Genomic DNA, 17,613 nt, shown 5'->3' with positions numbered 1-17,613 from the left:
ACCTGTAGTCTCAGCTACTTGGGAGGCTGAGGCAAGAGAATCACCTAAGCCTAGGAGTTAGAGGTTGCTGTGAGCTGTGTGACGCGAGGGCGATAAAGTGAGACTCTGTCTCTACAAAAAAAAAAAAATACCTCTCAAAACAATTTATTAGCTTTGCCCAGTAGCAGTATCATAGTCAATGAGGTTCATCTGAGGCACGATTATTGTTAATTGAACTTTTCCTATACCCCACCATGATGACTTGAAATACACTTGGCATTGGTAATTTTTGACAGTCTCTACAAAGACTGAATTTAGTAAAAAAATTTAAAAAATGTTTTTAAAAACCAATGCATTAATATTTGAGCTTGAGTTATATTTTATGTACAAATAATTTAAAATTTTTCCATTAAAAAACAGATTTATATTTCTACTCAAAACAGTCTGCTTAGCTGTTAATTCAATAGCTTCTCCAATTCAGGGTGATATTGATAACCTACAGCCAGTAGAATTTCCACTAGCTACAAAGCAGAAGAATTAAGGCTAAGAAATAGAAATTCATGGCCTATACATGCTCTGCCCTTTGAACCCTTTTTTCCCACCCACCAAAAGACCCTTCAATTTTAAATAACACTAAGTAGGAAACAGGACATGTGTTAATGCATGAAAAATGGGTTTCCAATGTGTCCACAGAACAGTAATCCATCATGTGGGGCAGAGGAGGTAAGAAGTCTCTAGCAGTAATATCTGCTGGGGGTTGCAGTTTATCTACTCAGAAGTTAGAAAAGTAGGAAGTAAGGTTGAAATGGACTACACTTAAGTCCAGCAGAGCTCTGCTAAATTCATGTCTATTACCTATCGAAAATTGGGGAGAGAAAGGCTATATCAGCTCCTCCAAATGTAAACCAGAAATGATTTACTGGCACCCAAATATTCAGAGAACAAATTCAAGAAAATAAATAAAATTTGGAATGAGAATGGTAACAAAAGATACAAAACATATCAGAAACTGTATTCCTGCAGTTCCCAATGCCCTTGTGTAACTGACCCATTTAGCGAGCCTGTTAAAAATCCAGATTCCACCTAAATTTACTGAAATAGAATCTTGGGCAATGCCTGTAGCTCACTGAGTAGGGTGCCAGCCCCATACATGGAGGGTGGTGGGCTCGAGCCCAGCCCGGCCAAACTGCAACAAAAAAATAGCTGAGCGTTGTGGCCGGCACCTGTAGTCTCAGCTACTTGGGAGGCTGAGGCAAGAGAATCGCCTAAGCACAAGAGCTGGAGGTTGCTGTGAGCTGTGATGCCACAGCACTCCACCGAGGGCGACATAGTGAAACTCTGTCTCTTAAAAAGAAAAAAAAGAAAAAGAAATAGAATCTCTAGGTAAGGCCTAAAGGGCAGGTGGTCACAAACAAGTCCAGGGCAAGCATTTGAATATTCTGGTTCTCATGCTACAAACAAAAAAGGAAACAGACAAAGTTTTGATGTCTGTCTCTCCCATCATATTCAGTCCTCATCCCAGGAAATTTGCCAATAACCATAATAGCCTCTTCTGAATAATCCTCACTTACCTGCCTCCCACCTATCCACAGCTCATTTAAGCGAGGTAAAACTGTACTAAACAAGTGTATCCAGATGTCTGCTGGAGACCTAAAACTAACATAGCCTAATTAACAACAATAATTTGATCTAATTTATCTCTTTTGAGAATCTGAGCAAAGGGAAAGAAAGCCTAAGTGAACGGAAAGGACTAGAGGTGAAGTTACACAGTGTCACACAGTATCACAGCTATTGACACCACTAGGCAGTTATCACAGGGTAACATATACCTCCCAAAGGCAGAAAAAGAACTCAGGAGAAGCCTGCTGGAGAAGGAGAACTGCATGCACAAGAGCATAAAAAAAATTAAGAGACAGAGGAAAGAGCGGCTTGTCCCAAGGCTGCCTTGATTCCTCCCCAACATGAAAACTGCTTGTTTTTAGAGCCCTGTGAGACATCTGTAACTTCACATAAATAACCTCTTTTTTACTTGCACCCATTAAATAGACACTCATTCTTTACATTCAAAAGAAGGCTGATTAGCCCAGGAGATGGAAGTTGCTGTGAGCAGTGATGCAACGGCACTCTACCCAGGCACTCTACCCAGGGCAACAGCTTGAGGCTCTGTCTCAAAAAACAAAACAAAACAAAAAAAAACATGTAAGAGCATAACAATAAACAGAAATTATAAAAAGGAAAAAAAAAACGGGGGTGGGGTGGGGTGTGTCTGGAATCTTTAGAACTCAAATCTCAGATGCTAATACTCAGTGTACAAAAGAAGGCTGATTAAAATACCAAAGTCAGCTCAAAAAGAAAGACTAAGCCTGAAGAGATTAATTAAGGAGCAAAGAAACACAAAAGATTACCCAAGAACTACCTCTAAAAATAGATTCCAGAACTAGAGTTTTATTGCATTTATTTCAAACTCTTAAGAAACACAAAACTTTCACACAATATAGAAGAAGATAGGAAGTTTTCTTTCCTTTCCTTTTTTTTTTTGTTAGAGTCTTGCCCTTGGTACAGTGCATCACAGCTCACAGCAACCTCCAACTCTTGGGCTTAGGCGATTCTCTTGCCTCAGCCTCCAGAATAGAAGGGACTACAGGCACCCGCCAGGTCTGGCTATTTTTTGTTGCAGTTTGGTAGGGGTTGGGTTCAAACCCACCACCCTTGATATATGAGGCCAGCGCCCTATTCACTGAGCACAAGTGCTGCCCCAGGAAATTTTCTTATTCTTTTTTGTTTAAGTTACCAAAACACAATTTAGTCAAAAAAATAGAACTAGAGACAACTCAGGAAAACATTAAAAGAATAGCATTCCATAACCAAGCATAACTTTTCTCTCAGAAATAAAGGATGGCAAAAAAAAAAAAAAAAAAAAAGAAATAAAGGATGGCTCAACATTGAGAAATTAATGTATCACATCAGTCGGTAAAAAAAGACAAACCATTTAATTATATGATTTGAAAAAATTCAATATTATTCTTGATTTTCTTTATATTTTTTAAACTTCTAAATTGCTTAGGAAACCAGGAGCGTAAAAAAGAATATCTAGGCTCAGCGCCTGTGGCTCAAGCGGCTAAGGCACCAGCCACATACACCTGAGCTGGCGGGTTCGAATCCAACCTGGGCCTGCCAAACAACAATGATGGCTGCAACCAAAAAATAGCCTGGCTTTGTGGCAGGCACCTGTAGTCCCAGCTACTTGGGAGACAGAAGCAGGAGAATTGCTTGAGCCCAGGAGTTAGAGGTTGCTGTGAGCTGTGATGCCACAGCACTCTACCCAGGGCGACAGCTTGAGGCTCTCTCTAAAAAAAAAAAAAAGAATACCTAACATCGACAACCAATATCCTACTCAAAATTCCGTATGTTAGAGGCATTCCAATGAAAATAAGAACAAAAGGAAGTTCAAAACATAATTGTTTTATATTTATTTTATTTTTTTTAAAGAAAAAAGACCGAGATCTTGCTCTGCCGTCCAGGCTAGAGTGCAGTGGCACACGCAGCCTCAAACTCCTGGACTCAAGTGATGAGCCTGCCTTTCCCTTCCAAATTAGCACACCAAGTCTAGCTAATTTTTTTTTATAATTCATGGTAGAGATGGGACCTCATTATGTTGCCCAAGATGATCAGAATACAAGATATGTTTTTTTTTTTTGAGACAGTCTCACTATGTCACTCTTGCCAGAGTGCCGTAGCGTCACAGCTCACAGCAACCTCAAACTCCTGGGCTCAAGCGGTTCTCTTGACTCAGTCTCCCAAATAACTGGGACTACAAGCGCCCGCCACAACGCCCGGCTATTTTTGTTGCAGTTGTCATTGTTGTTTAGTTGGCCTAGGCCAGGCTTGAACCTGCCAGCCTTGGTGCATGTTGCGAGCTCTATAACCACTGTGCTATGAGTGCTGAGCCAAGATATCAGCTTTTAAAAAAAAATTTCAGAGTATCAGTGGGGTACACACATTTTGGTTACACAGTTAGCTTTTGTATATTTTAAGTCAGACTTATAAGTGTCCCTTTCTCCTAGAAAGTATGTAATGTATCTGTTAGTTGTGAATTTACTCAACTTTCTTTCCCCTCCCACCTTCTCAAATTTCACTAAGTTTTGCTTTTATAGGAACACATTAAGTGATGATCGACTAGTTCCAGTTTAGTATTGAATACACATGGTGTTTGTCTTTCTATTCCATTTTGAAGGAATAGTCTCTAATTCCATCCAGGTCGTTATTAAAGATACCAGACCACCATCTTTTTAATGGCTGAATAGTATTCCATAGTATACATAGACCACCATTTATTAATCCATTCATGTACTGATGGGCACTTGGGTTATTTCCACATCTTTGCAATTATAAACAGTGCTGCTATAAACATTTGAGTGCAAGTGTCTTTTGTATAAAATGGCTTTTTTCCTTAGCTTTTCCTCAATATAAATTCAGGCTTAATATAATTCTCATCTTTGGCAGAGTCTCTTTTCTCTTGCAATTAAGTGTGGTGTGTGTCTGAGTTCTGGCCAACGGAATGTGAGTAACAATGATTTACATCACTTCAAGGCCTGGCCCAGAAAGAAAAACTCCCACACAATTTTCTTACTTTCTCTTCCCTATCTGCTAGCCAGATACAAAGGCTCTTGCTTATAACATTGAGGCCCTAATGGAGTCATATGAGGAAGATGGGAGAGCCTCTGCCAGGCCAGATCCCTGAATGAGTATGACCAAAGCTACTCCCCACTTCAGGTTCAAGTACTAAATAAAGCAGGACATGTTCCTTACCCTAGTCAACAAACAACCCAAACCCCAAAAGTTCTGGTGTTTTTTTGTTTGCTTATATATTTTTAACTTAACAAATTGACTCTGAAATTCATCTGAAATGTTAAACAGAAGAAAAGAGGGGAAAAGTCATTAAGCTTACCAGGTAACAGTAAACATAAAGTTAACAAAACGTAAAGTGTGAATCTGGTATATGAATAAATGAAGAAATTAATGGAATAATATGTAAACTAGAGACAGATTCTGGTCTATATAACTTATTATTACACAGGAAACAAAATGAGAAAAAATCATAGGCAAATATCAGTATCTATTTGATCAAAAAACACAGACTTTCTTTTTTTTTGTGGTTTTTGGCCAGGGCTGGGTTTGAACCCACCACCTCCAGCATATGGGACTGGCGCCCTACTCCTTGAGCCACAGACGCCACCCAAAACACAGACTTAATAATCTTAAAAAATACATAAAATGATCACAGAAAAAGACATCCAAAAACTAAAATCACTTCAAGCTAAGAAACACGAACTGTAACTACAAACTAGAAAGAAATGACAGAAAATGGTTAACTCCTCTAATTTATAAAAAAAATCTTGTAGAAAGTAATTTAGAATCATCAATATGCAAATAGAAAAAATGAGGTTAATCAGGTGGTGCCTGTGGCTTAGTGGGTAGGGCACCGGCCCCATATACCGAGGGTGGCGGGTTCAAACCCAGCCCCAGCCAAAACTGCAAAAAAAAATAGCCAGGCATTGTGGTGGGCACCTGTAGTCCCAGCTATTCGGGAGGCTGAGGCAAGAGAATCTTCTAAACCCAAGAGTTAGAGGTTGCTGTGAGCTGTGACCCCAAGGCACTCTACCGAGGGGGATAGAGTAAAACTTTGTCTCAAAGTTCCAAAGAGCACATGAATGGGGTTGGAAAAGGGCAAGTAGGAAGTGATGAAACTAAACTAAACAGAATTACTACAAAATAGGAGTATATCCTTCTTTGAAATTTTAGGACATATCTCTCAGTGAAATTTTAATCAACAGGCCACTAGACGAAGGCCCAAAAGAGGCAGAATAACCAGTGAGTGCAGGACAGAGAGGAGCCTTTACCACAAGATGTTACAAAGTCCTGGAAAAGAGATCAGCATCCAGGCTACAGCCACAGGCAAGAGAACAGGGCTGCATCTACCACAGGAAACAAGTTCTTAAATCGTGTAAACAACAGCAGCTGAGGACGGCCTAACACTGTGAGGTGGGGAGAGCGAGAAGACTTGATGTGGATGTGTTTGTCGTCTACTCTGGTTCCATTTAATGGACTGAGCTTTATGGACTGTGGATAGTGTACCCATTCTGAATTCAAACCAGAGAGTTCCATCCAGCATGGTTCCTGCCCTAAGACACTTACTGGGTAAAGAGCACATGAGATAATAAAATAACAATACCTTAACATATGTAAAAAGCGAAACCAAGTCTGTGCAACACACTCATTATCCATTTCTGGAGGTATTAGACTGGCATCTTCATCGGGAACTTTAAATGGAGGAAATGAAGGACCATATGTAAAACGCAGCAATCTAAAAAATAAAAAAATACACATCACTGAGCTCAGTTCTTAAAAGAATGAAAAAAACATTCAAGCATAGAAACTTAAGAGAAAATAGATGAGAAGTATACCTCACATTAAGTGAACAAAATACATGAAAATCTTCATTTATAAACAAGGCAAACCAAAAGGGGATTTCTAGTTTTGTATGTTTGAGATGATGAATATATGAACTACCCTGATGTGTTCACTGTATATTAATGCATCAAAACATCACTATATACCCCATAAATATGTATAATTATGTGTCAGTTAAAAAAATTAAGATACTTTATTTACAACATTTAAATTATTTAAACGTTGTATTTAAATATGTTACTTATAAATAAAATTATATATTATATAATGGTGTAATTTATTCATAGTAATTAAGATAATATAAATATTATTTAAATTATTTTGGAAAAATTCATCCCACTACAAATTTCTTCAATGTTAACTAAGCTATCACTTATTGGTAACAATTTTATAAGAAATTTAGAATTTATGGTACAGCATAGAAGGAATTCAATTCAACAACTGAATTACTCATAGTATTATTTTATGCTGGGTGAGGTGGCTCACCCTTATAATCCTATAACTCTGGGAGGCCAAGGCAGGAGGACTGCTTGAGGCCAAGAGTTTGGGACCAGCCTGTCCAAGAATGAGACAAAAAAATAGAAAAAAGTTAGCCAGGCATAATGGCATGCTACCTGCAGTCCTAACTACTTAGGAGGGTGAGGCAGGAAAAGTGCCTGACCCTAGGAGTTTGAGGTTGCAGTGAGCTGTGATGACACCATTGCACTCTATCTGGGATGACAGAGGGAGACAGTCTCAAAAAAAAAAAAAAAAAAAAAAACCCAAAACAAACAAACAAACAAAAAAAACTGTAATAGTCTAAATGTATTAAAACTGTTCAAAGTCCTTCAACTCAATCATTCTACAGCAAGGGATTTTATCTTAATAAAAATAATAGAACAGGCTCGGTGCCTGGGGCTCAAGAGGCTAAGACGCCAGCCACATACACCTGAGCTGGCAGGTTCGAATCCAGACCAGGCCCGCCAAACAACAATAATGGCTGCAACCAAAAATAGCTGGGTGTTATGGCGGGCACCTGTAGTCCCAGCTACTTGGAAGGCAGAGGCAGGAGACTCGCTTGAGCCCAGGAATTGGAGGTTGCTGTGAGCTGTGATGCCATAGCACTCTACCCAGGGCGACAGCTTGAGGCTCTGTCTCAAAAATAAAATAAAAATAATAGAATACATACAAAGCCTATGTATAAAGTATTCATATCAACTATGTGTGTATATATAATATATATTTATAGATATATTTACATATATATAGATGAAGGCCCTAATGAGGCAGAATATATATATATTTATATATAAGTATAAATATATTTATAATATATATACACACACATTTATATATGTAGACGAAGGCCCTAAAGAGGCAGAATATATATATTTATATGTTAAGTATAAATACATATATTTATTATATATACACACACACATATATTTTGAGCCAGAGTCTCCATATGTCGCCCTCATAGCTCACATCATAGCTCACAGTAACCTCAAACTCTTGGGCTTGAGCAATTCTCTTGCCTCAGCCTCCCAAGTAGCTGGGTCTACCAGTGCCCACCACAATGCCCAGCTATGTTTTATTGTAGTTGTCATTGTTGTTTAGCAGGCCCGGGCTGGGTTCAAACCCGCCTGCTTGGGTGTATGTGGCCAGCGCCCTAACTACTGAGCCATGGGCACCAAGCCCAACAATATTTTCAAAGTAAAACACTGGGAACAATATACATATCAAAACAGAGAAATTATTAAATTAATAATTCCATTTATATAATGCCAAACTACAAAGCCAATGAAATATAACCTTAAGAGTTATTTAACAATGAAAAAAAGCAAATGTAACTAAAGTGTCAAGTATCAGACATCATCAAAAAAAAGAGAGAATTGGCTCGGTGCCTGTGGCTCAAGTGGTTAAGGTGCCAGCCACATACACCTGAGCTGGTGAGTTCGAATCCAGCCCGGGCCTGCCAAACAACAATGACAGCTGCAACCAAAAAGTGGCCGGGCGTTGTGGCAGGCGCCTGTAGTCACAGCTACTTGGGAAGCGGAGAATCTCTTGAGCCCAGGAGTTGGAGGTTGATGTGAGCTGAGATGTCATAACACTCTACCCAGGGCGAGTGAGGCTCTATCTCAAAAAAAAAAAAAAAAAAAAAAAAACAGCTAATAAAATTCATATATTCATGTGGATTCAATGCAGTACTTAGTACACAGCAAATTCAAGTTTTGCTTTTTGGAACTTAACAGAATTCTTTTTCCAAATATTTTGAAGCCATGAATGCAAAACCCATGAATACAGAAGGCTGACTATACAGGGAAATTTGAACACTAACCAGCTGATATGTAAGAACATCTTTAGGTGTGATAAGAGTATTATAATCATGTTATTAAAAGATTCCTCATCTAGATCTAGTGTTATACAGGCATACGTGGGAGATAATTCAGGTTCAAGTTCCAAATACTGCAATAAAGCAATTCACATGAATTGTTTTGGCTACCCAGCACATATTAAAGTTACTTTTACACTATTACTATAATTTATTTAGTATGCAATAGCACTATGTGTTAAAAAAAAAGAAAAGAAAAAGACTGGGAAAACAAAAAATAACTAGACAAAGATCAGAATCAAAACATAAATCACCTAAGGAAAAGACTGGAAAGGATTCTGGTAACTGGGATACTGGTGGCAGTGAACCAAGTAAAAGGGGACTGGAAAAATGCAGAAGAACCCTTTTGGAGAGAAACTGGATGATGATCAATAAATTATACCAAACATTTGAAAAAATCAATATATATATACTTTATTGCTAACAAATGCTAAGGATCACCTGCGCCTTCAGCAAGTTGTCATTTTTTTCCAGTGGAGGGTCTTGCCTTGATGGTGATAGCTACTGACTGATCAAGGAGGTGGTTGTTGAAAGTTGGGGTGGCTGAGCAGTTTCTTAAAATAAGATAACCATGAAGTTTGTCACACCAATTTACTCTTCCTTTCACGAGTTTCTCTGTAGCATGTGATGCTGTTTGATAGCATTTTACCTACTGTAAACTTTCTCCAAATTTGGAGTCAATTCTCTCAAAAATATTCTTAATTATTCCAAATTTTATGTAATAGTCTAAATCCTCTGTTGTCATTTCAACAATGTTCAAGGCATCTCTGCCAGGAGTAGATGCCACCTCAAGAAACTACCTTCTTTGCTCATCTATAAGAAGCAATTAATAATTCCTTATCTATTTGTTTTATTATGAATTACAGCAATTTAGTCACATCTTCAGGTGCCACTTCTAATTCTAGTGCTCTTGCTACTTCCACCACATCAGCAGTTATTTCTTCCACTGAAATCTTTAACTCCTTAAAGTCATCCACAACACTAACATCCAAACTCCTGTTAATGTTGATTCTGAGTCATGAATGTTCTTAATCAATGATGACTCCTTTCCAGGTTTTCAATTTACTTTGTTTAGATCCATCAGAGGAATCACAACCTATGGCAGTTATAACCTCATAAAATGTATAGTTAATCCCTGAACAACACGGGATCAGGGGTGTCAACCTCCACGAAGTCAGAACTCCACATATAACTTTTTACTCCCTAAATCCTTAACTACTAATAGCCTACTTTTGACCAGAAGCCTTATCTATAACATAATCAATTAACATATATTTTGTAACTTAATATATACATATAAAATACACCCTATATTCTTACACTATAATAAGCTAGGGAAAAGAAAATGTTTTTAAGAAAATCATAAGGAAATGCCAGGTGTGGTGACATATGCCTGTACTTTCAGCTACTTGGGAAGCTGAGGCAGGAGGATGTCTTGAGCCCAGGAGTTTGAGGCTGCAGTACACTATGGTCACACCTGTGAGTAGCTACTGCAAGTCACAAGGAAAAGAAAATATATTTATAGTACTATACTATATTTATTGATACCATAAGTTCACATCATCTGTTTACAAGATGAAGCATCTGTCTGAAATGGCAGGTAACTGCAGCTGCAGACCTCAATCTATAGTACATATCAAGCAATTTAACTTTTTCTTGTAATGTCAGAATTTGCTTTTTGGGAGCACTTTCAGCATCACTAGTGGCACTTCATGTGGGTCCTATAGTATTACTGATTCAAGGTTTATGGTATTGCACTAACACAATAAAAAATACCCCCAAACCACGAAAATCGCTTTTTACCGTGATACGCAATTTACTGGAGAATGAATTCTTCACACTGAGATAATTAGCATCACATGGCATTTTAAGTGGCTATCTGCTACATTTTAGCTCCCTGAAACAGCAACAGGAGGTGGCTACGATATTAGTATAGTAGTACAGCCTGTACTATAGTTAATTTTGAGCAGTTATAATTTAATACTACATCTTTGTTTATATTTCTTTACATGTTTACATTGCATTACTGCAAATGGTGCCATGTACAGTCTGTTTGTTTGCATAAGTTTTGATAAATTTTAACTTTTTATAATAGATTTGTGTATAATAGTATCTGTATCTATTTTATGCATTGATGATGTAGTTTTTTTAAATTTTTTTTTATTAAATCATAGCTGTGTACATTGATATGATCATGGGGCATCATTCACCAGCTTCACAGACCGTTGATGATGTAGCTTTTTCTTAATTTTTTCAGTATTTCTAGGCTGCATGATTTATCTGCAAGTTTTTCAATAGCTGCAAATCTCCAAACATTTTTTCCAATATATTTATTGGAAAAAATCCAAGAATAAATGAACCCATACAGTTCAAACCCATGTTATTCAAGGGCCAACTATTTCTTAAATAATAAAACTTGAAAGTCAAAATTACTCTTTGCTCTATGGACTGGAGAGAATCAATGTGTGTTAGCACCTACGAAAACATTCATCTCGTACATCACCATTAGAGCTCTTGTGACTGGACAGACTGTCAACAAACAGAAGTATTTTGAAAAGGATCTTTTTTTAAACAGAAGGTCTCAACAGTGGGCTTAAAATATTCAGCAAACATGCTGTAAACAGACATTCTGTTGTCAAGGCTTGTCTTCCATTTATAGAGCACAGGCAGAGAAGATTTAGCAATTCTAAAGGGTGATTTTCTGATTTTCAAAATAGTAAATGAGCATTGACTGCAACCTTACCACCAGCTGCATTAGCCCCTAAGAGTCAGCCTATCCTCTGAAGCTTTGAAGCAAGGTACTGACATCTCTCTAGCTGTAAAATCCTAGATGTCATCTTTTTCCAATAGAGGATGTCTCATCTATACTAAAAATCGGTTGTTCAGTATAGCCGCTTTCATCAATATTCTTAGCTAAATTTTCTGGATAACTTGCTACAACTTCCACATAAGCACTTCATGCTTCACACCTTATACTTTCATGTTAAGGAGACAACTTCTTTCCTTAAACCTCACGAACCACCCTCTGCTACCGTCAAACTTTTCTTGTGCAGCTTCACCTCTCTCAGTCATCATAGAATTGAAGAGTGAGTTAAGGCCTTGGCTTCAGGGAACACTGTGGCTGGTTGTATCTTCTATCTAGACCAAACTTTTTCCATATTAGTAATAAGGCTATTTCACTTTCCTGTGTACACTAAAGTGGCATTTTCAATTTTCTTCAAGAACTTTGCGTTTGCACTCACACTTGATTGTTCGGTGCAACAGGCCTAGCTTCCAGCCTACCTCAACTTTTCACACACATTCCTCACAAAGCTTAATCATTTCGAGCTTTTGATTTATAGTGAGAGACACGCAATTCTTCATTTTACTTGAACACTTAGAGGTTATTAATTGGACTAATTTCAATATTATTTTCTCTCGGGGATTCAGGAGGCCCTAGAAGAGGGAGATAGGTGAACCGCTAGCTGTTGAGCAGTCAGAAGACATAAAAGACTAATCAATTAAGTTCACTGTTTTACATGGGAGTGATTCGGAACACTCCAAAACAATTACATTGTTAATATCAAAGATCACAGATCACTATAACAGATATAATAATAATGAAAAACTATGAAATATGCAAGAATCACCAAAATGTAACACAGAGACACAAAGTGAATACTTGCTATTGGAAAAATGGCACCAGTAGACTTGCTTGAGGTAGGGCTGCCATGAGCTTTCAATTTGTAAAATATGCAATATAATAAAGTGAAGTATAATAAAAAGAGGTATGCCTATATATTAAAGTATGTAGGGTTGAAATGAAAAAACAGGTCTGAAAAAAATGTACCTAACAGGTTACTCATAGAATAGTGAAAAGGGATATTATACATAAATGGTAAAAAAAAAAAAAAAAAAAAATACAATTATTATTATAAAAAACTGCCTTTGGCTATAAAGTAGCATAGATAGCATGATCTCATTTCTGTAAAATTATATGTAAATATATAGAGAGAGAGAGCACGCAGGATTTCTAGAAAACTTAACTTTTTCTCTTATACCTTTCTATGGCTTGTTTTTTCAAAATAATGATCATGCCTATTTCAACAATCAAGAGTAAAAGTGAGATTTGGGGGTGGTAGGGTGTAGAATTTGCTTCTCTTCGTTTTTTTTTTTTTTGTTGTTGTTTGTTTTTTTTTGTTTTGGTTTTTTTTTTTTTTTTTGTAGAGACAGAGTCTCACTTTATGGCCCTCGGTAGAGTGCCGTGGCATCACACGGCTCACAGCAACCTCCAACTCCTGGGCTTAAGCGATTCTCTTGCCTCAGCCTCCCAAGTAGCTGGGACTACAGGCGCCCACCACAACGCCCAGCTATTTTTTTTTTTTTTTTGATTGCAGTTCAGCCGGGGCTGGGTTTGAACTCGCCACCCTCGGTATATGGGGCCGGCGCCTTACTGACTGAGCCACAGGCGCCGCCCTAGAATTTGCTTCTCAAAAACACTTGATTATATAGCCAGGTGTTGTGGTGGATGCCTGTAGTCCCAGCTACTCGGGAGGCTGAGGCAAGAGAATCGCCTAGGCCCAGGAGTTGGAGGTTGCTGTGAGCTGTGTGACACCACGCACTCTACCGAGGGCAATAAAGTGAGACTCTGCCTCTACAAAAAAAAAACAAAAAACTTGATTATTCTGAAAGGTTTTAGACAAGGCATTAGCCAAACTGTTTCATCTATTTTTTATTATTTTTTTCACTGTTTTTTTTTTGTTGTTGTTGTTTGTTTTGTTTGCTGTTCAGACTGAGTCTTACTCTGTTGCCCTGGTTAGAGTGCTATGGCATCACAGCTGACAGGAGCCTCCAACTCTTGGGCTCTAGTGATCCTCTTGCCTCAGTCTCCCATGTAGCTGGGACCACAGTTGCCCACCAAAACACCCACATAGTTTTACTATTTTTAGTAGAGACAGGGTCTCATTCTTGCTCAGGGTGGTCTCAAACTTAAAAGCTCAAGCAATCCACCTGCCTTGGCCTCCCAGAGTGCTAGAATTACAGGCATAAGCCACCCTGGCGTGTTTCTCTACTTTTTAAAAGTAGCTCAATTCTATATCTAAAGTATAGTAATAACAGACCCAGGTTTTTTAATAATATCTTCCATGAATCCCAGAAAGACACAAAACCAGGGAAAAGTTCTTAAGGTTAGTCAGGTGAAGGAAGGCAAGTCAATGATGACAACCTACCTGGAAGTGAGAGCACAGATGACCTTGCTCCACTGCTCCACAACTGCCGGGTGGTGCCTCCAGTTAGCCACCATTTCCTTGGCTGTTTTCCAGTAAGGAGGTGTTGGGAAGCACCGAGTACACGCTAGTAACCACACCTCAAAGAGAACACCAATCAACTTCTCTGCTAGATTCTCAGCAATGCCACCTTTCCAATAAAAAGAAAACATATCTTTGGTAAACTTATTTTTAAAATAGAATCTTTAATTCACCGAAGAGTTACAAGAGGTAGAAAAAATTAAAATAACTGCAATGTTAAGTTTTGACTTTCAAATAATCACTTAATAGTAAAAATGAAAAGTGATTCTTAGGAGATCCTGTGAAGAAAATCATGGATACATAAACAAATTATTACTTTGAAAGTTTTCAAATGGTCCTGCTCAGTTTTTGTGTGATCTGAAGAGAAACCAGAGTATTTTTTTGTTGTTGTTGTTGAGACAGAGTCTCATTTTATCGCCCTAGGTAGAGTGCTGTGGCATCACACAGCTCATAGCAACCTCCAACTCCTGGGCTTAGGCGATTCTCTTGCTTCAGCCTCCCGAGTAGCTGGGACTACAGGTGCAAGCCACAACACTCGGCTATTTTTTTGTTGCAGTTTGGCTGGGGCTGGGTTTGAACCCACTACCCTCCGTATATGGGGCCAGCGCCCTACCCACTGAGCCACAGGCACCGCCCCTGCTCAGTTTTTACTGAAGATATTCAACTTCCAAGCAAGAGGGCAGAGGCAACCAGGAGAGAAGGAAAAGGATGAGTGCCTGTGATGCCTGTGAATGACTATTTTCTGTGCCAAGTAGTTCATACATATGACCTCACATAATCCTCACATAATTCTGCAGGATAGGCAAGTTCACGCAGCCAGTAGGAAGCAAAACAAACATCCAGGTCTTTCTACCACCAAACTTTGCCATAAAATGCTCCAGGTGTTTAAAAGCCACCCTTCAAGGGAAAGACAGAGACAAATACAGGAGCAGACAGACTGGTGCTGGGCAGGACAAAGGCTTAACCATGAAAACAGAGCCATTCCTCTGTTACAAGCCCTGGAACCAGGAGGAACAACAGCAGTGGTCTTTAACCCCATAGCTCCAGAAGGCGAAGTTGGAACTAGTAGGAAAAGTTATAAGGACATGTGTTTCAAATAAGCACAACCAAAGTTTCAACAACAAAGAGCTCAAGAAGGGGATGAACTGCCTGCCTCATGCTGCTGAGATCCCTGGAATGAGGAGTGAGTAGCAAAGAGCCAATTAATCAATGGCCAGCTACTGTCAAAACCAGACAGACTACTCCTATTATGGGGTTCCTACCTACACTAAAATTCTCGACACTGCATCTGTATGAGAGTACAAGCACACTCAGCAAGAGTGTCAGTAGAGAGAGTATACAGATGAATAAGCAACAAGAGAACTTAGAACTAGATGATCAATCTACAGCTCCTGTACACTGTGCTATAACACACAAAGCAGGGTTTCTTATATAAAACTGAAAGCTTTTTAATGACTAGCTAATGAATGATACATTGGTATATTTCCAAATAGACCACATAAAGACTTTAGAGTGGACTTGTTTTGCTGAAATACTTCCCATCACTATCAAGTTTTCAGATCCTACTTTGATGACTACTTTATAATGAGGTACATTATCCATAGGCTCTAATTTAATTAGTTGTTTCTTATACAGGCTCTATCCTAATATACTAAATATGCATCCTGTCATTATCAAATATGCATAATTCACTCAGCCCCTCCCTACATTAACAAAATCATAACAAATTAACTTAAGGTAAATTTTACTTAAAGGTAAAATAAGTTCATTGGTACTGTAGTTATATTGCGCTTTTGAGGGTTTGCATTCTAAAAATTATTAACCTTGGCTTGTAAACTGTCGTGCCAAATCTTAAATTCCCCAATGACTCTATCATTGAGTTGGAAGATGAATCGTATTTGAAGCTCAGAAATAAATTAGAAAAATAAACAAACCTTGAACAGTTGGTGGGGCCAGAAGTATGTCATTAATCTGCAGAAGAAACAACAGTAAGACTTCCCAGGTTTCTCGGGCCATGATAGATGACTCACGGGCCAGTTTCTGAATGGCTCTCAGGACCTGTAAGCATAGTCGGATCTGACTGGAACCCTGTTCCTGCCTGAAGAAGACAGATAGAAAGATATCACTAACAAACCTGGAGAAGAGATAGCAACAGCTTAAAGACAGGTGATTTAGGGATGCAGCAAGCAGTGGTCTGAGATGTTCCCTAACAGTCAGCAAAGAGGCACACCCACTTCACTCTATAGCTACTTCTTCCCTATTGTACAGTTTGGCACTCTCAGATGTCAACCTAGCATTCCTGAGAATGTGGAAAGCTTCTGAGAGAAAGGAAGGAATACTAGAACGTGAACTTCACTTTTGGAGTTTCTATTTCTAAAATGTCTAAAACATATAATAGCAGGCACTCAATAGGTGTCTGCTGAATGAATGAGTAAACACATACAGCTACTCCACCTGCTCTGAATTTGAATAGCCTTCTTTTGAAGTTTTGTTAAACATACATTCACAAGAATTCTGCATGTGATTTCACAATGCTCACATTTCCCCAAAGCGAATTCTGCTAAAGAAGAGCCTACTGGCCCAATGGAATAGCCTAACAAGTCCCCAAGATTGAAGAGGCAGGTAGGTATTGCCTCAGAAATGAGTATCTCCCTCTGCTGCTCTAATAAAAAAATCAATGTAACCAAAAATATTGTGCTCCGAAGGTTTCAGAGATACCCACAGGGATGTCCAAGCACAGCCCATGGCTGGATATGACTGCTTATCTGTGATGGTAGGTATCACAAAAATTATGCATGGACCTTTTTTGTTCATCAGTTTTCATTAGTGTTTGTGCATTTAATATGTGGCCCAAGACAAACTCTTAGATAAGCATTCAAAGCCAGCCGTGGGCCACAGCTGGACACCCCTGCTCATTTCAAAACTCTCTTTAGTCTACAAGACCATTTTTTTTTCAAAGGGAAATCTCATAAAGAAGGACAGTCTATCAAACAGATCAAAGCATTCTGGCTAGGATTGAAGAGGAAGATAAAATGAACCACCGACAATTTTGAGAATAGTGGAAAACTCACTGTATTAGCAAATGGTGAGATGGCCTCCAGACTTCTTAGGTGAAACCTCAGACAAGTACCCAGTGTTATTAAAATAAATCTTTAAGCCAAGTTTCTATACATTGTAATTTGTCACAACTAATAGAAACCTGCCTAAATCAAGGTAAGGAGTCTTAGAGCCTTCTCAAGAAATTCCAGAAAATGAAGAGATTGACCTTAGAACCCTCACCCCAACCTTAGAATAGAGATTCTCAGATTCTAGGCTATGATCCAGAAAACTGGACACTTACCCTAGAGTTGCAAGTAAATGACACTACTAAAGCTTTCCCTAAAGAAGTCAGACCTAAAGTAAAATGATGAAATAATTGCCTAGGAAAAGCCAAGCACCTTCAAGAACAGCAACATGTTATACATTTAGTTAAAAGTGAATCTAGTCCACATAAAACTGTCTGTTGCT

The 17,613-nt window shown here is 38.5% G+C and overlaps 1 protein-coding gene and 1 non-coding gene across 6 annotated transcripts in view; one reads left to right on the top strand and one right to left on the bottom strand.

Moving 5' to 3' along the window:
* RALGAPB (Ral GTPase activating protein non-catalytic subunit beta) overlaps positions 1 to 17,613 on the bottom strand; it is a 117,313-nt gene that overhangs the window by 68,371 nt on the left and 31,329 nt on the right. For 4 of the 5 annotated variants that reach the window (XM_053573877.1, XM_053573878.1, XM_053573879.1 and 1 more), the window contains exons 4-6: positions 16,041 to 16,204; positions 14,029 to 14,215; positions 6,212 to 6,343 (exon numbers count right to left, since the gene is read on the bottom strand). In XM_053573877.1, coding sequence (XP_053429852.1) covers positions 6,212 to 6,343; positions 14,029 to 14,215; positions 16,041 to 16,204 — 483 coding nt within the window. The remainder of the gene's footprint in view (positions 1 to 6,211; positions 6,344 to 14,028; positions 14,216 to 16,040; positions 16,205 to 17,613) is intronic. The other variant, XM_053573881.1, reaches the window with a different exon arrangement.
* Positions 150 to 287, top strand: LOC128574428 (U4 spliceosomal RNA). The gene has a single exon (XR_008376781.1). It is a non-coding gene; the product is annotated as a U4 spliceosomal RNA (small nuclear RNA).

The sequence above is a fragment of the Nycticebus coucang genome, chromosome 21 (genome assembly GCF_027406575.1).
Source record: "Nycticebus coucang isolate mNycCou1 chromosome 21, mNycCou1.pri, whole genome shotgun sequence".
Classification (NCBI taxonomy): Eukaryota; Metazoa; Chordata; class Mammalia; order Primates; family Lorisidae; genus Nycticebus; species Nycticebus coucang.
The sequence above is the reverse complement of the archived record's forward strand: the minus strand, read 5'-3'. Positions and strand labels throughout refer to the sequence as shown.